The sequence below is a fragment of the Gossypium raimondii genome, chromosome 4, assembly GCF_025698545.1.
Source record: "Gossypium raimondii isolate GPD5lz chromosome 4, ASM2569854v1, whole genome shotgun sequence".
In the NCBI taxonomy this organism is placed as follows: Eukaryota; Viridiplantae; Streptophyta; class Magnoliopsida; order Malvales; family Malvaceae; genus Gossypium; species Gossypium raimondii.
Genome location: NC_068568.1, coordinates 47931290 through 47954276, shown reverse-complemented (window position 1 = coordinate 47954276; position 22987 = coordinate 47931290). Strand labels below are relative to the sequence as shown.

The 22987-nt window shown below is 32.8% G+C and overlaps 1 protein-coding gene across 1 annotated transcript; it reads left to right on the top strand.

Moving 5' to 3' along the window:
- Window positions 1-14971: 14971 nt before the first annotated feature.
- LOC105779184 (uncharacterized) lies at window positions 14972-21258 on the top strand. The gene is made up of 6 exons (XM_012602934.2): window positions 14972-15279; window positions 17714-17786; window positions 17876-17969; window positions 19561-19704; window positions 19794-19851; window positions 20419-21258. Exons 1-6 carry the CDS (start codon window positions 15247-15249, stop codon window positions 20929-20931), a joined length of 915 nt encoding a protein of 304 aa, XP_012458388.1. The 5' UTR covers window positions 14972-15246; the 3' UTR covers window positions 20932-21258.
- Window positions 21259-22987: the final 1729 nt, after the last annotated feature.

Here is a 22987-nt window from a genome sequence, read left to right as displayed (position 1 = left end):
TATAGGGTGAAGCAAGTCAAGGACTCTGTGGCTTTTGGCCTTTTTTATAGTGTAATAATTACTGACACAGTTGATGGACTCCACAGGCCTTGGCTTTTTTATTCAAAACTGCTTTTACAAAAAATTACTTTCAAAAAATTAGTTAAAAGGTGCTATAAAATAATTTTTAATGGTTTTTATTAAAATGTTATTTTTATATATAGAAATTAAAAAATTAGTTAAATTATATTATATTTAAATAATTTAATATAATTATTTTAAGTAATTAATATAATTTATTTTTAAAATTTATAATATATAAATATTTTTAAAATTTAAATATAATAATTAATATTTAAATAAATTAATATAATAATATGTACAATATTAATTAATTTAATTTTTATATATACTTTTAAATAATTAATATAAATAAAAATAATTTAATAATTTTCATTTCTAAACACAAAAGCACGTGAATCAAAATCTGTGCATTTAGGTGAAAAACACTTTTCATTATACTTTTGACTAAAAAGCCAACTATTCTTTATTGTTTCTACGTAGAAAAACACTTTTATAGTATTTTTTACCTCAACGAGGAATAACGCTTTTGTGTTAATACTTTCATTTAAGTTTTGTTTTAAATTAACTTTTTATTTAAATTTATTTAGATTATTTTTATTTGACTTTTAAGGATTTTTTTATTTAATTAATAGGAGAAATTGTTTACAAATTTGAGGGCAAATTACCAATAAAAACCCTTTTATTTTTAAAATTACCGAAATGGGTCAATTTCCCACAAAACACATTCATGTCAGCGCGTTGTCAGGGGATATGTTGACACCATTTTTTGATGGAAAACGGGGTCGACTTGGATTTTGAAAATGAAAACTAAAGGCGGGAGTCGCCACCGATCCTTTTTGATGATGTGTGATCAGATCACCTCAAAAAGTGGTTGTTTTTAATAAACGATTTAATTTTATTAAAACAACGATTTTGGTCCACGAAATTCAGAAAAACGGGTTCGGGAGTCGGTTACGCACGAGGAAGGATTAGCACCCTCGATACGCCCAAAATTGGTACGTAGTTGATTACTTAATGTCTAAGTGTCGAAAAACTGAAAACTTTAGAGAGATTTAAAATACGATCCTTACAAAAAACTTGGATGACATGGATTGAAATTCGAGAGGATATTTGGCTATTTGGTTAAACGAGAAAAAATCGACACCCAGCACCTTAGGGCACGTTTTCTCGAATTTCCAAACACAAAACATTACCTCGTTTTAAAAGTTTAAAAAGGATATTGGGCTATTTGGTCGAACGAGAAATCAAAATCCAGCACGTTAGGGCATGTTTTCTCGATTTTCCAAACGCAAAATATTACCTTATTTAGAAAAACTTTCCTTTTGATGTACGGTGTAAAACATGCATAACAAAATAATAATGAATATGACAAAGTAAGCATAAATATTGTGAGTAACATCAGTATAATAGATAAAATAAAATGACGAGACGATTACATAAACAAAGCAAATGAATAAATAAATAGAACTAAAACATTTTAGAAAAGGAAAAGTGTACATGAATAAAGAAATAGACACCAAATAACAATGATGACAATAAATGAAATAAATATAATTATATAAAAATGTATGCATGTATAATTTCAAGTTATAAAATACGTAATATATATACATGTGTAGATAGTTAGTTTTTTTTTATATAAATGCGTATATACATATAAATAAAAGATCAATATTATAAAGCACATAGGTGCATGTACATTTAAAAATTATAAAATATAGATATGTATATACATATATGCATATATATATGAAAATAAGAAATACATATAAATTATAGAGTATAAAAGTGTATATAAAATGTATATATATTAAATAAAAAATTGTAAGTATTATAAAATAAAAATGTGAGTATGTTCATACGTACATTATAAAATGTATATAGGTATATTTATATTTTTAGATTATAAAGTACATAGAAAAGGAATATATGTGTGTATATATATGTATATATATGTAGGAGTTATAAAATATGAAACACATGTGTATGTATAAATATATGACATAAAATATGCGCTTATGTATACTATAAAAATGTGTATGTACATGTATAATCAAAATCTTAAATAAAAATGTGAATAAACAAGCGAATAACTAATTAAAAAAAATAAAGAATTAAGAGAACGGGCTTAATTGCAACCTAAATTAATTTAGCAGGATAGATTCGAATAAAAAAGATAAACAAATGGGCCAATTCAAATACGCAAAGTAAAGAAAGGGATTAATCGGGAAAATATCCCATTTGACCTCTTGCGCTGCGTTCAAAGGACTAAAATGAAACGAGTAAGAAATTGTGCGGTCAAAATTAAACAAACAAAAGGGCTATATTGAACCATAGTGCAAAAAGGGAGGACCTGGCGCGCAAATTTCCCACGCGCTATAAAATACGCGGGTCTGGGACCGGATCGGGACTATGCGCGGGTCGGCCCTTGTTTATTAATGCCAAACGGCGCCGTTTTCTATTAAAAAAAAGAAAAGAATCCCAGATTGCCCTAATCTGCCTATTGCTTTGCCGTTTTTTAAGAAAACAAAGGGAAGAAAATAAAAGAAAAATTAAACCCTAGGCCACCATATCCTATTTTCAGTTCCTTGGAACCAATTGAAGTCCAGGCCATCTCTCGCTGTTCTCAGCCAAGGAGCAGGCCCTTTCGACTCCGATTTTGACAGAGCAGTTGGGGGCGACGGCAAACGCGAGATGCAGGTAAGATTTCCTTTACCTTTTTTCTATTCTATTTGTTAAAACCGATTTGTAAAAGAGACGAATAAATAAATAGATAAAAATAGAAAACGGGAAACAGAGAAACAAAAAGAAAAACGATCTGGTTTTCAACCTTTTCAAAATCTTTGTTCTTTTTTTATTAATTTCCTCCCCCTTACAATCGTTTCAGAAAAATGGCTTTATAGCCGAAATTACAAGGTCCTATCTGTTTCTTTTTCTTGTTTTTTCTTGTTTTTGCTTTGTTTGTCCTTGTTGTTTTCGCGTGTTGCAAGTTCGGGCGAAGTCAACTTGCTGTATTGGTGTAAGGCGCAGCTGGCGGTGGCAGACCTCGGGCGACGAGTGCGCTGGAGGCACATGGGTAGCAAGATGCGGCGCACTAGGGTTTCTAGGTTTCTGATTTTTGCTGAAATTGTTTTAATTTTGGGCCATCTGGGCCTTGTTATTTTTTGGGTTTGGAATTTGGGTTGTAATTTTGGGTCTGGGCATAAATTGGGTCTTACAGGATAAAGCAGGAAAACGCTTCCTCAAGGAAGCGCTTTGTCCACGTGAACAGAAAACGCGTCCTTGAGGGCACGCTTTGTGTCCACGTGGACAAAGCGCTTCTTTGAGGAAGCATTTCCCCCCTTTTTTAGGGTTAGGGTTTTTAAATTTTTAGATTTTAGGGTTTAAAAGAAAAATAAATAAATAAGGGTTTAGGATTTAGTAATTAAATTAATTATAAATTTAAAAAATAGATTAGGATTTAGTGTTTATGGTTTTAAAGAAATAAATAAATAAATTAGGGTTTAGGATTATTTGAGTAAATTAATTATAAATTTAAAAATAGATTAGGTTTTAGGGTTTAGGGTTTTAAGAAAAAATCAAATAAATTAGGGTTTAAGGTTATTGAGTAAATTAATTATAAATTTTAAAAAATAGATTAGGGTTTAGGGTTTTAAGAAATAAAATCAAATAAATTAGGATTTGGGGTTACTTGAGTAAATTAATTATAAATTTTAAAAAATATATTAGGGTTTAGTGTTTAGAATTTTAAGAAAAAATCAAATAAATTAGAGTTTGGGGAAACTTGAGTAAATTAATTATAAATTTTTAAAAAAATTAGATTAGGGTTTAGGGTTTAAGGTTTTTAAGGAAAAATTAAATAAATTAGGGTTTGGGATTTAGGGTTACTTAATTAAATTATTTGTTAATTTAAAAAAGCCCTCACGTGGACGCTCTTTTGCTACAGTAGTTCCTGAAAAAATAATTTTGAGAAGACGTTTCTGACCATGAGCCACATAGACCTTCCTCCTTACCTAATGATGGTGGTATTCCTAGTCCTATCGTTCCTACCACTACTACTCTATCCTCTCCTCTTCTTCTGTCATCCTCTTTGCCTCAAACAAATACTCATTCAATGGTTACTCGGTCTAAGGCTGGCATTTTTAAGCCCAAGGCTTTGTCTATTGAGACTCTTGAGCTTCACACAATTATGGAGGCCTTTTCTACCACAGAGTGGCGTGCTGTAGCTCAAGAAGAATATGATGTGCTCATTAATAATTCCACCTGGAATATTGTTCTGTTACCACTTAATCGCAAGGCAATCGGATGTAAATGGCTTTTCAATGTCAAGAATAATCATAATGGCACTATCACTCATCGAAAGGCTCGGTTAGTAGCAAAAGAATGTTCTCAGGTACCTGGGTATGATTTCAAGGAAACGTTCAATCCGGTGGTAAAGCCTGCTACTATTCACATCATTTTTTCTATTGCAATCTCTAAAGGGTGGCAAATCCGTCAAGCAAATGTGAATAATGCCTTTTTGAATGGTGATCTTGCTGGTGAGGTGTTCATGCAACAACCTCCGGGGTATGTTCAATGTGGTTCGAATGGTAGACCTTTAGTTTGTCGTCTGAAGAAAGCTTTATATGGACTTCGTCAAGCTCCGCGTGCTTAGTTTGATAAATTAAAATGTTTTATTCTTTCTGTTAGCTTTGTTATGTCCAAATCTGATGCATATTTGTTTGTTAGAATTACAACTAACTCTACTCTGTATATGCTTGTGTATGTGGATGATATTATCATTACCAGAAGTGTGACTGACTGTATAGATAGTTTTGTTCAGCAGTTGAATAATGAATTCTCACTTAAGGATATGGGTGATCTCTACTATTTTCTAGGAATTGAGGTTACTCATTCCCTTACAGAGTGTCTTCGTCTTTTTTAGAGAAAGTATATTCGCGATCTACTTGATAGGAGCTCTATGTCTCATGCAAAGAGTGTTCATACTCTAATGGTTAGCTCGTCTACTCTATCTAATACTGACGGGGATTATCTTAGTGATCCTACTGAGTATAGATGTATTGCAGGTGCTTTACAGTATGTGGTCCTGACTCGTCCTAATATTGCCTACGCGATAAATCGTATCTGTTAGTTCATACATGCGCCTACTACTGTCCATCTGGTTGCTTTAGAACAAATCCTGTGATATTTATGTGGTACACTTGATTATGGGATTATTTTTCGTCTGTCTACCTAGCTTTTGTTAGTTGGTTATGCAGATGCTAACTGGGGGCTCGATTTTGATGATTGACACTCTACGATGGGATACTGTATGTATTTTGGTCACACACCTGTTTCCTGGTGTTTCAAAAAATAGCATGTAGTTTTCCAGTCTATGGCTAAGGCTGAATATCGGAGCATTGTTGCACTTACCAGTGATATTACTTAGATAGTCTCGTTACTAAAGGAGTTACACCTTCATAGTATCGATCCTCTTACCATTTGGTGTGACAACTCTTGTGTAGTTGCTGTAGCTGCTAATCTTGTCTTACATTCCAAATTCAAACATGTTGAGTTTGATCTATTTTTTGTTCACGAAAAGGTAGCAGATGGCTCTATTATTATTGGTTAGGTTCCTATATGTAAATAGGTTGCTGATATTCTTACCAAGCCACTCTCTATATCGTCTTTTGCTAGATTTCGGGATCTTCTTCGGGTTTTACCTGTCGAGAAGATAGGTGAATGTTAAGAGTATAGATAAGGATTGTGCTAGCTAACTCTATTATTGAGCTAGCCTATTAGCTGTTAGTTTGTTATTCGAACAGTTAAGTTGTTAGCAATAGTAGTTACTCGTATGTTCTATAAATATAATTATTACAATGTACAAACTAGAATACTAGTCTAAATACAAAAGAATTCTTTCATTACTCAGTATACTCTATGTGGCTCATGGTCAGAACCCACCTCAGCCAGAAGATCAACAGAGAAACCAGAAGGTAAATATGATGTAGGCGGTAGAGCAAGTGAAATCTCTAGAGGCTGAGAACGAACAGTCTTAACGATAGGAATAAAAGTTGAAATAGCACCAGACGAAGCCATGAAACCCCTTGTAGCAGACAAATGAGACAAAAACCTTTGTTCATCAAATACAACATGACGAGAAATAATGATCTTACCATCCGGCATAAGACATTAATATCCATTGTGTTGAGGACTATATCCCAAGAATGTATAAGGTTGAGAACGAAAATCTAACTTATGACGCAGAAATAGTCGTAAATATGGAAAACAACAACACCCAAATACTCGTAGATAGTCATATGTGGGATCTTGGCCATAAAGAGCCTTATATGGAGTCTGGCCGTTCAGAACTGAAGTAGGAAGATGGTTGATGAGATGAACAGCACAGTAAAATGCATAGCCCCAATATTCCATAGAATGATTTACTTGGGCCAAAAGTGTGATACCCATGTCAACAATATGCCGATGTTTGCGTTCAGCCACCTCATTTTGTTCGGAGGTATGTGGACAAGACAACTAATGAATTATCCCTTGATTTGCTAGAACATACATGAAAGCTCGAAATTCTTTGCCCCAATCACTCTGAAATTGTTTGATATTTTTTTCGAACTGAGTTTTGGCTAACTGCTGAAACTGAACAACACAAATGATTGCCTGAGACTTTTGACAAATAAGATAAATCTACGTAAATCGAGTGTACATATCAATAAAGGATACATAATAACAATTACGACCACATGCAACTGATGCAGGCCCCTATAGATCAGAGACAACCAAGGCAAACGAATCACTATATTCAGTAGTAAAGTTGAGAAAGGACAATGTATGAGTCTTCCCTATTTGACTGACAGTACAAACATTATTAAGAAAAAATTTAGCTGAAGCAATATTACATTTATCTAAAATAGATTTAACAAGAGATGCAGATGGATGACCAAGACGTTTGTGCCATAGAGAAAAAATAGCACCGTTGTCATATTTATTTTAGAGTCCAACAGGAGGAGTAGAAGAAGCTTCAACAGACTGAGCAGTCGTAACTGGTAGAGAAAAGTGATAGAGCCCATCACGAATGTGGCCCATAAGTAAAATTTCCCAGGTCATGATGTCCTTAACAACACAATACATCGAATGAAATTTAAAAAACACGTTATTGTCAGTGGCAAACTGAGATACAAATGGGAGATTCTTCTGTATATTGGGCACGCACAAAATATTAGATAAACGCAGCAATTTAGACTGTGTAGGTAAAACTAAATTACCAATATACGAGATTTTAATGGGAGTCCTGTCACCTATTAAGAGAGAAGAAGTACCTGAGTATGGTGTAGAGTCATGCAAAGCAGAGGCATCGCCACATACATGTTGTGTAGCCCTTGAATCTGGATACCAAGATGCAGTTCCAACAAGTATAGGAATATAGGAATCATTGCCGTCACAGTTTGAACCAAATCGAGTGGTATTAATATGAGACCCGGTGGAGTCAAAAACATCGGATGCATGCAAGTCGGGTAGACGAGGGAGCCTAATGCAAGGGTCGGACCCAGTGTACACACGAGCCCTTGGTTTGGTCCGCCAAGGAACTGACGGCCCAAGCTTATTACAAATACCAACATCCGAAGCCCCAAGGTCTCGTCCATGGCCAAGGGAAGCAATAAACTCTACACAATTCGAAGTTGGCCCATTTGGAGGAGGAGGATCTTACGGCCCAAAAGAAGAGGAAGCTCAACCAAAATCTTAACTTGAGCCAGACGGTAACTGCCCATTAAAATATCCAAACCTAATCGGCCTAGCATTAGCAGGCCCATTAAATAGACCAGGCCCAATCGGCCTAGTGACCCCATCATTAGCAGTCTTAGGCGCATTATCCATCTCATGCCCAACGCCGTATTGAAACTTTGACCCAGCATAGGGCCCACCGTAAGTTCCGTCAGTACCCTGTAAAATAGGTTTAGAAACCCTATTATGTCGAGACAAAGAGGGCGCAACAAACGACCAAAAATTTCCTCCCACAAAATTATCCTGCAGCTCCGCCGAGGCAGAACCATGAAGCATATCAGAGACCGACGACGAAAACGACACACCAGGACCATGACAAAGGGCCAGATTCGACGGTTGAACAACCAACGATGAGCCTTGATACTCACGGTTATAACGAAAAAACACCTCTGGGCTAAATGCCCAAACCGTCCGCAGATCTGACACTGTATACGGGATCAAAACCCTCTCATGTAGGGGTGTTCATTCGGTTAACCGACCCGAAATTACTATAATCGAATTAACCGACCTTTCAAAAATTGTAACCGTTAACCGAACCGATTTTTTTAAAAAAAATTTAACCGAATCGAAATTTTTTCGGTTAATAAGGTCGGTTAACCGAATTAACCGAAAATTATGTATTTTTTTTGGTTAAAAATTACCCAAATTACCCGAATTACCCGAATTACCTGAATTACCCGAATTAACCGAATTACCGAAAAATACCCGAATTACCCGAATTTTTTTATTTTTTATTTTTAAAATTTAAAAAATTTATAAATTATTAAAGTAAATTGGGTTTTAGACTTTAGTAAATTGGGTTGTATTTTAGTTTTAATTTTATTGGATTGGGTAATTGGGTAAACTTTAGTTTTAGTTTTATTGGGTTGGGTAATTGGGTTGGGTAATTGAGTTTGGGCTGGGTTGGATAATTTTATTTATTAATTTTTTCTGTTAACCGAAAATTTTCGGTTAACCGACCGGTTTCGAACCGAATTAACCGTTAACCGAAAAATCATAAAAAAATTAACCGACCCCCGACCGAAAAAATTCGGTTAACCGACCGATTAACCGAATTCGGTCGGTTAACCGAATTTTTTCAGTTTTACCCAAATTATGCACACCCCTACTCTCATGCAGCCTCCAGACGGGGGACGATCACCACGAATAGAGCCCACCAAAGCCAACGACGGAACGATTTCCAAAATATTGGCATAAAGAGGCACGTCCAATACCGCATGCACCTGGCGACTCTCATTCTCGAGTAACACGTCGATGAGACATTGAAGCAGCAGAGGCTCCGACGAGAACGACGCTAAGGTAAGTACGGCATCGAACTCTGGAGATAAGCCCGCAAGCATTATTTCTACCTTATCTGCCTCTGAGATCTAAGATCTGGAAGCCTCTTTTAATGCATTTGTGTTTTGAATCTTCGCTATATACTCTTTGACTGAGAGGCTCCATTTTTTAATTAAGTGAAGATCATGACGAAGATAAGAAAGCTTCGTACTTGTAACGACAACAAAGAGATGAGTAGCGGTGTTCCACACATCACATGCCGTTCGAGCCTCTATAAAAGAAGATAGAAGCGAGTGATTAACTGTGGAAAGTAACTAGGAAGCAAGTAACCTGTCTTGTTGAACAAACGCTGAAGCATCTGGATTCGGAACGAGCGAGCCCTCCGGAGACTGCACAAAGCGCAGTGGAGCAAGTAACGTTCCATCCAAAAAACCAGTTAGCTCGTATCCTTCGACATCAACCAAACATGCTGCTGCCATAGAACGAAAGTGCCTTCATCCAACTTGACAGTCTCATGGCGAGGAAACGAGTGAACGAGCCTAGCACTAGTGAACGTCGGACATCCATGTTCGACGGAGGTGGAATCAGCAGAAGCTATGGTGGTCATGGAAACAGACTAAGAGCAGGTCTCCAGCACCTTAGGCGACTGATACCATGTTAACACCTACGGTGAGTTTACAATGTATACTAAATGAAACTAGTCTAGGTATTGAAAGAATAGAATATACTGAGTAATGAAAGAATTCTTTTGTATTTAGACTAGTATTCTAGTTTGTACATTGTAACAATAGTATTGATAGAACATATAAGTAATTGCTATTGCTAACAACTTAATTGTTTGAATAACAAACTAACAGCTAATAGGCTAGCTCAATAATAGAGTTAGCTAGCACAGTACTTATCTATACTCTTAACACAGTAAAATTGGTCCAAATTCTCTGCTCATCCCCATAAACACAGATCCACAACATTATACATATGAACGAAGAACTTCAAGAAAAATAAGATTCGGGACAATGAAAATGTAACCCAAATGCCACTTTGGAAGATTTTAAGAGAGGAACGTTAAAAAAAGGAAGCAATACGACCATATAAACAATAAAGATCTTTTACCATTATTTTAGTCCAAACAACAGAAATAGCAAGAAAATAAAACATAAACTAACAGCATAACATAAAAAGAACGAATATGAATAAAATATAAATCCCAAGTGAATGAAATTTTATTACATCGCATATAACTTAATACAAACTGAATACTGAGGGCTCTCATACTTAAAATGCAAGATATCTAAACTTACTTTTATCACCATTAATAACCCTTCCCTTGTTTTTAAAGCACCAGAGGGAAAAGAAAGAAGCTAAAGAGGAAAATGAAGATAAAAAAAAAAGTTATGGAGATATAAAACAGAAAAAAGATAATTAAGAAGACACGAGTCCTTAAAAAACCAAAAACATTTTGAATGAACTTTTTTCATCAAAGAGAAGTTATGCTTCATCAAGAGAGAAAGAGAAGCAAAGAGGCGAAAAATGGAAACAGATAAGAAAAGAAAAAGCTCACATGTAGTAACTATAAAACTGAGTTGCATTAACGTTGAAAATGTAAGAAATGAGGAAGCTTTAGCATCATTCACGTTCAAAATGAAGGAAAAGGAGGAGTCTTTTTTCTCATTACCCCTGTTTTCTTCTTCATCGTCATCATCAAGTGCTTCCATGTTTTCTTCCCCTACCAGTAACCAAAAACAAGTTAGAAACTTTGCAAAACAAAAAAAACACATAGAACCCCATGCATTACTTATAATATAAACCTTCTTCCTCTGGGTTGTCTTCATACGTTGAGGTTAACCCTTTTCTCTTCATTTTCATGCTTAAATGTTGAAAAAGAAAAGCTTCAAACTTGGTTTGTTTTGGTTTCAAAGATGAGAAATCATGTGGAAAATTTTTCGTCAGAAGAATAAAAGATCAAATACTACAGAAGGAACTGTTACAAAAGGTTATTCTTCTTTTATATTTACGAAAATGCCATTCACGTGCCAATTTTCATGGTTGCTTTTAGCCTTGGCACGTATCTTTCGCTTAATTTTGGTGCTTATAATTTTCTTTTTCAAAATTGATTAGATATGTTTAATCGGTGTTAATTTTTGGGATTAAATTTTTTATTTTAGGTATTTTCGGTCATTTTAATTATTTTCAGATGTGGCAGTTAAAAATTAATATAATAATAAATTCAGCCCTTAATTTTTACATATTATATTAATTTAGTTATAATTTTAAAATTAATCTTCAAAATTTATAAATAATTTCAATTTTATCTTAATTCTAAAAATTAAATAAATATATGAAAATACATAAATATTTTTAAAAATATAATAATAATTTAAAATATATAAAATAAATATTTTTAAAAAGTAAAATTTTTTAGATTGTTAGTGTATTTATCTATAGTTAGTATAAAAATAATAATAACGATAAAATTAAATATTATAACGTGAGATAAAAAAGAATCTAAATGCACGTAAGTGTAAATACCCATGTAAAGGGGCTCTAAGGGAGTACTGGTGAATAAGCAATCTTTGATTTTGTAGTTGCTGCCATTTGATTTTTAGTCTTTGCTCTCTTCGTTTTTGGGAGGGAAACAGTGGTGGGGAGATCCGTTTGTAGAAGGGGAGAGACGAGGGTGGGAAAGATTTTTATTTTATTTAATATTAATAATATTAAAACTTATTAACATATATATTTTGAAATTATTTATTTATTTCATTATATTTTTAAATTATATATGTTATTATTTCTTGTCAAAATTATTTTTATTTTTATATATATTTTAAAATATTTATGTATTTTTATATATTTTTTGAATTTTTCGAATTAGGATCAAATTGAGATTATTTGTAAATTTTGAGGGTTAATTTTTAAATTTATGACTAAGTTGATATAATATATAAAAGTTGATGCTAAATTTGTTATTATACTGATTTTTAACTGCCACTTTAGCTTGTGGTTTATTATTCTAACAGAGTTACCAAAATGACCAAACTACGTAACATTAATATTTAAATTGTAAACTTTTTTATCTTGGGTGCCTAAAATAAAAATTTTGATAGTTGAGTAACTATCTGTATAGTTTATCCTAACTTTTCTATGTGATCTAATAAACATTTAATACGTGGCAATAATGGTATCATTGAAAATTAAAAAATAAAAAATCTAGAAAAATATAATTTGTTTATTTTATATTATTTTTCATGAATAATTTTCATACAAAATGATAAAATAATAGTTTTTTTAAAACATTAGTTTTATAAAAAATATGAAAACTATAAAAATAATTTTCATTTTTGAAACATTAGAAAATAATTTTATGTTTTACATTTTAAAATTTTAATATATATTTCATTTTTATGTATAATTTTAATTTAAAATTTTAAATAACTTTTGATCGATAATATTTATGTGTCAAATACTAGATTTATCATGTACCAAACATACATTGAATAAATGAATAGTTAACACCATTAATTCTGGACATGTAACAAAAACTAAACATAAATACTAATTTAAAAAACATAAATTCTAAAAGAAATATCGAAATTAAACATAAGCATCAAAATAAACCTCAAAACCAAATAAAATTTAACTATAATTTAACCATAATAGTGGATTCAATCTATGTAATTTAATTTAATCAATTGGAGCTTCTGTACTTTTTAAAATAATTAAATTATATTTTAAAAATTTAAAATTTTAATTTTCACTCAAATAATAGTAATTAAATTCATTTGATTAAGTTTAGTTTTCAATCTCGTACTATAGACAATTGTAAATTTAGCTCATATTTTCTAATTAATGAATCGTTTTAAGATTTAAATTTTCAAAGTTGAAGTAAATGATAGTCGTTGATCCGTTAATTGAATTTTTCGTGAGTAATATGTGAAAATAACATGTTGACATGACGTTACATGTATGATAATATATTTGCTGCATTAGATTTTGGAAATAACATAAGTTAATAAATTTAACAACTATCATTTTGTGAGAATTGAAATATAAAATTTTAAAAGTATATTTAAAATGATCAAATTAAAGTATAATGACTAAAATCATAATTTTCATAAAGTATAGGAACTATTAACAAAATTTAACTATAATTTAACCATAATAAAGTAATTTTAATTAGGGTTAAAAAATTTAAGAAATTGAAAATCAATTCGAATTGGTTAAACAATTTTCTCTTCATAAGTTAAAAACTACATTATACAAACTGAAACTCGAGCCCATTTTAAGGATGACAAAGCTATTATTGAACAACTACCTTTCCAATGGTTGGAAGGACATTAGAAAGATTTATCGTCAAGATGATCTTTTGCTCCTTTGGTTGTCAAACTCGTTCACGATCAACACAAACTATTACACTAAATAAGATGTTCATTGTAATAGCTCTTACCCGTTCTAGCGTACGATACAAGTAGGATGTGCCACTAGAATACTCTTAGGCTAGTGCATTTTTTTTATAAAAACTTTTATTACAAAAGATATTAAAATATTTTGATGTCAATTTGAAAGAACATTGAACTTCAGAGGTGTTCAGGATCAATTTTGGGCATTGGGGGGCCCTTTTTGCACAAGAAAGTGCAATGACCCAACAAAGTATAAGGGGTGCAGTACCTAGGGCCTTAGGAACTGATACCTAGCCTTAGTATTGAAAATTTTGACATTCTGCTAATTAGGATGTAGCAGTCTGCCCGATGTAGACCGTATCGATATGTTGTTTAGCATGTAGTTGAATAAGCCGGTGTAGAAAAATGATGAGTTTGGTGAATTATTCGTTAAGTGTTTGGGTGACATATTGCGTGAATTTGACAGTACGCCTATCGATGAAATGCTTCGCTGGAAGACAATCTGCCAACCCTATATGCTTTTGGTGAACTTGTTAGTTCGCATGTCGATAGATTTGTTTTTCCGTGTTTTAGCGTGAAAACCATAACTAGGTGAGCATCGCTAGAGCTTAGTTGAGACATAGTTGGGACTTAACTAGAGTATTGTAGATGACAACTTGATATTTTTAGGTGATTAGTGGTAGTAGTTATATTAGGTAGATGATTGGGTTTCAAAATTTTAGGAGAGTCTACATTTTACATTAGTGCATACATGATTAACTTAGATAATTAATTTCTTATTTAAACTGAAATTAGCCCAAATTAAATTAAAGTTTTTGAATTTAAGAGACAAATTAAATATAGAAAAAAGTAATTTTACGGTTGCTTTTTCCTTCGCCTGTTTTGGATTATATGCAGATATGAATATTTATATAAGATTTAAATAAAAGTTATTATTATTATTTTCCATAATTTCATTATAAATTTGAATTATATTTATTTTTTGACACAATATTTAAAATGATTTATAGTTTCTTCCAATCCATAAAATAAAGAAGATAATATAAGTACTCCTACACTAACAATAATACAGATTCTAATCAATTAAAACTCAATCAACAAATAAAACTTTTTATTTAGATGAAGTAAAATTTTTATAAAATAAACATTTAATATAATGAGTTTGAACTGTGTGTCCCATTAACATACTTTAATATTAGAACATAAATAGAAAACAAAAAACAAATATCGGAGAAATGTTTTGTGAATCAGTCATGAAACTGTGAAGACAGTCCAATGAACATATCTCACGTGTAAAAATGGTATATTAGATCTCGCATAAAGTATCGAGCTGAACACGCGTCCAGCATCTATTGGACTGTTAAACTTTAAATTATTCTTACTGTAAGTTTATCCTTCTATATACAATTGACTTAAAAAATTATTTTATTTTTGCTTTTTAGTTTTCCTTTTTGTCCAACTTGTACGGACGTATATTCGGCTTTGAAACATAGAATTTCGTTTTTTTGTTTGGTTTTTATATGATCTAAAAGAAAAAAGCTATATTCGGATCTGCGATAGGTGGAAGGTGGTGTTTTTTGTTAGATTTTTTTTTTCATGTTTGAAAGGATTAGGGCAACAATGATTTCCTTCTGAAGGGTTTTTTTTTTCTTTAAAAGGGAAAAGATCTTGTTTTGGTTGACTTTTTTTTAGTATTTTAATAATTTAATGATCCAAATCTGCCAACCAAACCATGAGGAAGAAGCTTGATACCCGTTTCCCAGCTGTAAGCTTCATTTTTTTTTTTATATTTTCTTTTCTTTGAATTTGGTTAATTTCTTTGCTTTATCTGTTGTTAATTTGTTTTGGGTATTTGATTTTTGATTGATTCGTATGGAATTGAAGTCTGGGTGTTTTTTTGGTTTTGTGATTGTTTTTGTTGCTGAAATTTCGATTTGTAGGAAAATTTCCCCATATTATTGGATGATGTTTTCAATAATTAGGGTTTTTGAAAATTTAGTTTATTAAGTTTTTTAGTTTTATGGAATTTTCATGGAGTGTATTGTTGGTTTTGTGTTTTTCATAGTCATTTTAGGGAGGATTCTTTTTTCTTTTGGCTGTTCTATGAAAACCCCAGGTAGCTTCTTTTATGGTTTTCTAATTTTATTTTTTTGGATGGTTCTACAAAATTGGTCAATTTTTACTAGCTATGGAGGTGATGTTTTCCTAAATTCCTCTTGAATTATGCTTTTTCTAGGCTATGATTGGTTCAAACAAATTAGGTGATTTGAAATCATAATTCAGTTAATTTATATATAACAATTAGGTCGTTTTTTATTTATGTTATCGGGATATTAATTGGACTCTGGTATAAGAGTTGGATATGGGTATCTACTTTTTTTTTTTCAAGTTTTTCCATATACTTATCTTTGGAAGTTCATAGCCCCATACTCATGTACTTAAAGTTAAAGCAAAGAGTCAGGAGCGACATAGCTGCTGCTACTTTTTTTTGGCTTTTTAATGCTATTGTTGAATAGTATTCTATTTCAGTTCTATAGAATTGGTTTAATGTGTATGAAGTTGACGAGCATAAAAAACTTTTGGCACCCTTGTTTCTTTCCTTGGTTTTGGGATGCAAGCTCTTATGAAACGTGTAGCTTATGTGTACATAAATCTATTTTATTATTAAAAAAATTTCTTCTTATTCTTATCTTGAAATGAAGACGGTGCCAAGTGAACTTTTGTTTCTCAGCAAATTAAAATGCTGTAATCAGTCTTCTTGCTTAGCGTTCTTATTTTGGTCAGAATATTTTAGCTTCTTAAAAAAGGTATAATTCTTCGAAGGTTGTGCAGAACTTTTGTGGTTTTGAGCATGGTTCAGTTTTGATTTACTGTCTAAGGTCACATGCTGAAAGTCAATGGTTTGTTCTTGATTTTCTCCTTTTCTTGGAAGCAAGAACCGAGAGTTGTTTGATTGATTTTCTGCAATGTACCAACACTACAGTAGTTGGAACTTGGGACTGATTTCTTTTTTAATCTGGTATTTTAAGTTATCATCTGTTCGACGCCTTTTTTGAATCCTTAAGTAATCATTTGTATAAATTCTGACATATTAAGAATGAGCAGTATGGTATAGTGTGTGGTCTCTGTGATTGCTAATCCTCTCTGGATGTGCCTTTATCTCTTTCTGTTCTTGTGTTAACAATTCTTTTCTTAGTCTGAAACGTAACCTTTTGCAATCACTAGTTGGAGTTTGGAATTCAGTAGTCCTGATAGGGCACTTTTCTGGACAGTTTCACTGGTCACCTCTATTGCCTTCTACAGGAAGGTGAAGGATCATGTTAAAGCCTTCACTATCTTTTTGAAAATTTTGAAATAAAATGTTTTTTTAAGAGGATGATAGAACTAAGCAATGAGTTTGCAGACATAGCTTTTGCTTTAAGAAGGGATCATTATCCATAAAGAGTTTCTCTAATGCATCTTTTGGAAATTGCCTTCTTTTTGAAGTAGTCACTGGCAGCTGTTGCTTATAAAATCTTTAGAATTATAGTTTTTCATCAAGTATTACAGTAATATTCTCAGATGACCATACTATGAGCTATAACATCAACTGATGGTAGGCTTCAGAATGTCTTGCTTACCGATTTCTAGAAGTTTAGTTTCTTATCAATCTTGCTGTTCTTGTTTATTGTTGACATCTGCGCTCTATTTACTTGTGTCTTGATTGGTTTGAAATCAAAACCTGGTAAAATAAGCGAGCTTCATGATAGGTTACTTGCATTAAGCTGATGATATTAAACCAGTGACCTGAAAGGTGATGCTCACTTAATGGAATGACAAGGAATGCCGTGTCAATGGTCATTTCTTCTCATCTTCTACTCTCCTGGATTTTTTTAACAAACCTTGTCTGGTTTCTTAATATATCAGATTCTAATAGAGAATGTTGATTGCTTTTAATTTAAATATACAATATTATGGTTCCACACTGGAAATATTTTTACATCCTTCAAGCTGTTTTTAAACTTTTTTTTTGTAAGAGAATGATTAAAAAGTTTGGTAAATAATATATATCTTTTTGATGTTTTATGTATGCTTTTGGATCATGGATCTATAAGCTATCCTTCTTGGAATGATATTCCCTTATCTTTGGTTTTCTTATCACTTTTAATAGACGTTAACTGTGATTTGTGCTGAAACTTTCAAACATATTTGATTTTCAGGCTCGCATTAAAAAGATTATGCAAGCCGATGAAGATGTAGGGAAGATTGCGTTAGCAGTGCCTGTTTTAGTTTGTGAGTGGCAGCAAAGTAAACAATTTTATGTAACTAATTCCCCCACGTCTGTATATTACTTGTTCATGCTTCTTTCTATGGCCTTGCAGCTAAAGCATTGGAATTGTTTCTACAAGACCTTTGTGATCGTACATATGAGATTACCCTTCAGAGAGGAGCAAAGACCATGAATTCATTACATTTGTAAGTGAAGAATTAACATTATTCTTTGTAGCAATTAGCATACAATGTTTGTTGTCTGCTTGAGGGCTCAAGGATCTTTCTGCATTTATATAAGTTTTCATACGCATAATGTTCTTTGTCTATTCTGTTTCAATTTTCTGACCATGTGAACGTGCACCATTTACATTGATAGCTATAGTATAAATATGATAACCTCACTAAAAGCCTTGGATATTTTTTTGGAGTTTTGATCTTAAAGGTTCGGGCACTGATTGATTTGGAGTTGGAGAGAGAAGGAAGAGATGTTGAGAGGGAAAAAAGAGAGTGACACGAAGTCAAGGGAAAAGAGAGAGTGTGTGAGTGGACTGGGGATAGCAAATAGATGCAATACCGCCGAAAAACCAAAGATGGTATGAAAGAAACAAATTTAAGATTTACTTACTACCCAGATTCAATTTCTCTCAAAATACCAACATTCAAGCGTTCTCCTGTCCTGAACATGAATTAAGCCCTCCGCTGGGCTGTATATATGTTAGACTTGGGGTTATTTTAGGATATTGGTCTGCTGATTATTATTTTTTATGTTTTTCTATACATTTGGGAGATGTACCTTAATACTTGTATCAGAATATATGTCGGATATGGATATCAAACATGGAGGGAAAATGAAGAGTTGGAGCAACAGAATTAGAGCTTGTAAGATACTTTCAGTAAAGACTTCTTGTAATAGTTTTAGTTTACAAAGAAATTACCACTTGGCAACTACATTGGCTGACGTGACCATTCTTTTTTGTAGAAGTGCTCATCTCAGTATTTAGTAAACCAAGAATATCTGATCTTTCTTTTATTTGAATTTTCCCCCTAAAAGGTGCACTTTGTGAGTAAGAGAAGAGAATTAGCACAATATTGTATCTAATAGTGAAGGAAGAAACACATGGAAAACCTATGTTACTTGGACTTGGGTGTGAGAATTGGATGTGGGTATGTGTCTGACATGAGTATTTAATTTTCCCAAGATTTCCATGTATTTGAAGAATTCTTGGGGGATCATATTCCATGTCCATGTTTGAATACGTGTTGTATATGGGTGTTGGACATGGGTACTTGAAGAAAAATGTGGAGTCAGGGTACCATAGTGGAAAACACAACTATCAATGTTACTGCAAACTAATATAAAGTAACATGATATAAGAATATCAAGATTCCGTGGTGATCAACCAAATATCCTTTCATGTCCTCATACAAGAGCTTTTGGGGTGTTTAGGGTGAGTGGAGGAATAGAAAGTTTCTTGAAATGTGTTCTTTGATTTCAATAATTGAAACTAGCATTCCATAACTTATCAAGCTACATCATCCCTTTCTCACAAATTTGATTCCTAAAAGGTTCTAATTTTATGTTGGACCTGGTCCAGATTTCCTCCTTTTCGGGTCATAAAGTATTTAGATACAGATCAACTATGCTGATTATTGTAGATGGATAATCGTGATTCTGAATCTTTTCTCTCCTGTTCCGGATCATGCTACTTTTTTCAATTAACAAGTCTTCTGATCAGCATGGTATCTTATTATGTCCTGTGCTTTGGTCTAACTAAAGTGCCCAACTAAACTGCAGAAAGCATTGTGTACAGAGCTATAATGTATTTGATTTTCTGAGGGAAATTGTTAGCCGGGTTCCTGATTATGGTCATGGTCATGGTCATTCCGATGCTGTTGCTGCTGCTGCTGCTGATGACGATCGAAGTATTTCAAGGAGAAGGTTAGAGAAAGCGATGCTTTGTGTTTGTTACTTTTTAATTCATCGAAAGATTCACTTATTTCATGATATGTTTCCATATTTGCTGCCAGGAAAGCCGCCGGAGATGAAGTCCATGACAGTGATGAAGAATCAAAGAGGAGCAGAATTGTAAGATGGCTTCCATTTCAACATCATTTTTTTTTGTGAGTGTGTGTGTGTGTTTCTAGACAGCTATAAAAATATAGATCATCGGATGTGCTTTTGTGCAACTTTAAGAATGAATGGTGGTGAATGTTTTTCTTCAGTGACAAAGAGGTATCTGGTGAACTTCAATTTATTATGCCAAAGCCAAACTATGTTACTTGGACTCGGGTATGAGTGTCGGATACGGACATATATCTGACACGGGTATGTTAAATTTTCTATAAGTTTTTTCATGTATTTGGAGGGTTTTTGAGGAGTTATATCTTTATGCCCATGTCCGTGTATGTCTTGGACATGGGTATTTCAAGAAAATTTAGTGAATTGGAGCAATATAGATGCCAGATACTTCTGCAAAAGATGAACTAGGTTTGTTCACTGCAATGTATATTATTTTAGATGTTTGTGAATAAATACTTTCAATGACAGGCCTCTTACATGAAGTATAAATAAACTTAAAATCGATCATCTATTTAATGTGTGTGTGAATTTCGGTGCTTTCAATAACTGACTTTTTAGACATGCTCTATGCAGCATGATGTGGGTCATGTAGGGACCATTGGTAGAGGGAGAGGCCGGGGACGAGGTCGGGGACGTGGAAGAGGAGGTCGAAATGTGGAAAGAGATGCTCATCGTGAAATAGAACCTGAACCCTGTGCAACTCTTCAACAAAACAGCAAAAGTCATCCAACCCCTGGAATGGTGGTAGATGATGGTTCTGAGTCCAAGGAACCGATAAAAGAGAACACAATTGCTGAAGATGCCAACCAAGCTGTTCGGAATTTTGATCTGAATGCAGAGGTAGATGAGAACGTGGAAGCAAAGCCCACAGTGGGTGCTGCTACTGCTGCTGCTCCTGAGCCGGCAACAGCAGCAGCAGCAGCAGCTCAGGCTTCTTCAGCAGAACCAATAACTGAAACTAAACATGAAGAATACCCAGGCTGGTCTCTTTCAGACATGGACAAGATGGCCATTGATCCTCTTCAACTTGCTCAGCTTGGAAAAAGGTTAGATGAGGATGAAGAAGATTATGATGAGGAAGGGTAGGGCTAAGTAGTTAGGGGGCAAGGCTCTTAGGAAAGTTAGTGTTGCAGATCAGATTAGAACTCAAGTAGAAAGGTCAAGAAAAGGAAAATGTCGAAATGACCTCATTGGAATATGGAAGTATATCCTATGTAGGTCTCTCTCTCTCTCTGTCTGTTTATCCTTGTCGTCATTCACTGTATGTTATAATTTGCTAACATAACTTTGGAATGGTAGCTTCCCACACCAACGAGACACCTGTCTGGGAACTTGCTCGTTACTCAACGAGAGGACATGGCTTTTTAGTGTAATAGAATTTGCTTCAGAAAATCTATGTTGAACTATTGATCATTTGCTTGCTTGTGTTTTCGATTAGATCATTTAGGCAAATTCAGCTGTCTTGTCCTGTTCGTTGTTTACTTTTAATTTAATTTAGTCTGCCAGCTTCCTATGCTGTATTAACAGTTCTTTGACCGTGAGTTGCCATTAGCACTAACCAAATTCAACTTTATGCGGCTTAGACTCAAGTGGCTGTTTGATATGAATATGTATTTGTTTGATTATTTGTAAGTTTTTTTTTTCATATATTTATATGGTCTTTGAAGGATCATATTATAAAGGTTCTTTGAAGGATTATACCCAGTAATATATGAATGTGTAGGATGTTATAACCAAAAAAATGAAGAGTAAGAAGATAGAAAATAGTGTAGAGATGGGAAGAATAAACTGGTAGCCATTGACTTTGAGTATGGATGTGTTGCAAGCTTCTTTTGAACTTTGATTTAATGTGCAGCTATGCACACGATTTCATTTCCTTTGATTTGAATATTTTTCAAATCTTTTTTGAAAATTTTCATCTATTTTAAAGATCGTATCTTTGTCCAAAATATGTATAACATTGTTGGACGTGGGTACTTAAAAAAAAGTTAAAAAAGAGTTTGAGCATTGTAAAATACCGATATTTATGCAGCATTGTTTTATATACTAAGTTTAGGGTATTTGATTTAACCTATATTTCCCTAAAAAATCTCATTATTTACTTATATTTGAATATCAATGTAAAAATATAATGCTCGAATTTTGATTAATACATGGTTTTAATTTAGGGTTTAATTGTTTTAATTTAAATCCAATTAATTGTATATGAACAAAATTCCTCTATCCTTATTTAAGCTATCTACTCTTAACCTGACACATGCATTACATTATATATTATTCATAGCCAAATTTGCCCTTAAGTTACCTTTTTGCCTTTAACTGTTCTTCTAGCTACTCATACAACCCCCCAAAAAAAAAAAACGAAGTCCAAAGAGCTACTGCTTATTGAGAAAAAGGGACAATGGAGAACTTTTTCTTTCGTGGTCTCCATCACAAGTTGCTCCTGCAATTTTTCAGAGTTTATCAAATAAGCTTTATACGAGGTTGCAATTTCCATGGCAATCTTGATTTGTTTGCTTCTTCTGTGGTAGAGATTAAATAAAAATAATAGATTTTAAAAATAAAATTTCTCAACAGATCGAGAAATCGATTCACATATCTTCAAATGAATTTAATCAAATAATAATGAAAATGGCTACCCATAAAATAATAGTGAGAAAGTGCATTTAAAAACTTGTTGCTAGTGTCACGGGATTAAAATTTTAGTTTATCAAACTGATCTTAAACAATTTCTTGAGTTCAAATTAGTCTAAATTAATCTAACACTTAAAAACGAAAAATCTTATAAAAATTCTCTAGGATACCAAAAGTAAAAACAAACTCGAAAAAGAAAGAAGTTACAAACAAACAGAAAAATCATATAAAAATAACGTAACTCAAGAATGAAGTGATTAAAAATGAAAAGGGAGGACTCTGTTTATAGTTGAACTCCTCTATATCTAACGGTACAAATCAAATTACATCAATGACGATGATTAATTTTCATCTACAATAAATAAGTCTTAAGAGATTTAAATTCTATACATACTTACCTTTAAGATTTACAATAATTATACTAATAAAATATAATTTTATCTTGATGTAGAACTCTTAATACCTCATTAGGGACGTCATCGTAAATTTATAAGCCTATTTTCCATCT

Bases quoted from the DNA above. Each gene is read 5' to 3' on its own strand.
- LOC105779184 (XM_012602934.2), top strand. From the start codon at position 15,247: ATGAGGAAGAAGCTTGATACCCGTTTCCCAGCT. The intron at 15,280-17,713 runs GTAAGCTTCATT...TTTGATTTTCAG, and splicing joins TTGATACCCGTTTCCCAGCT to GCTCGCATTAAAAAGATTAT. The intron at 17,970-19,560 runs GTAAGTGAAGAA...ACTAAACTGCAG, and splicing joins ACCATGAATTCATTACATTT to AAAGCATTGTGTACAGAGCT.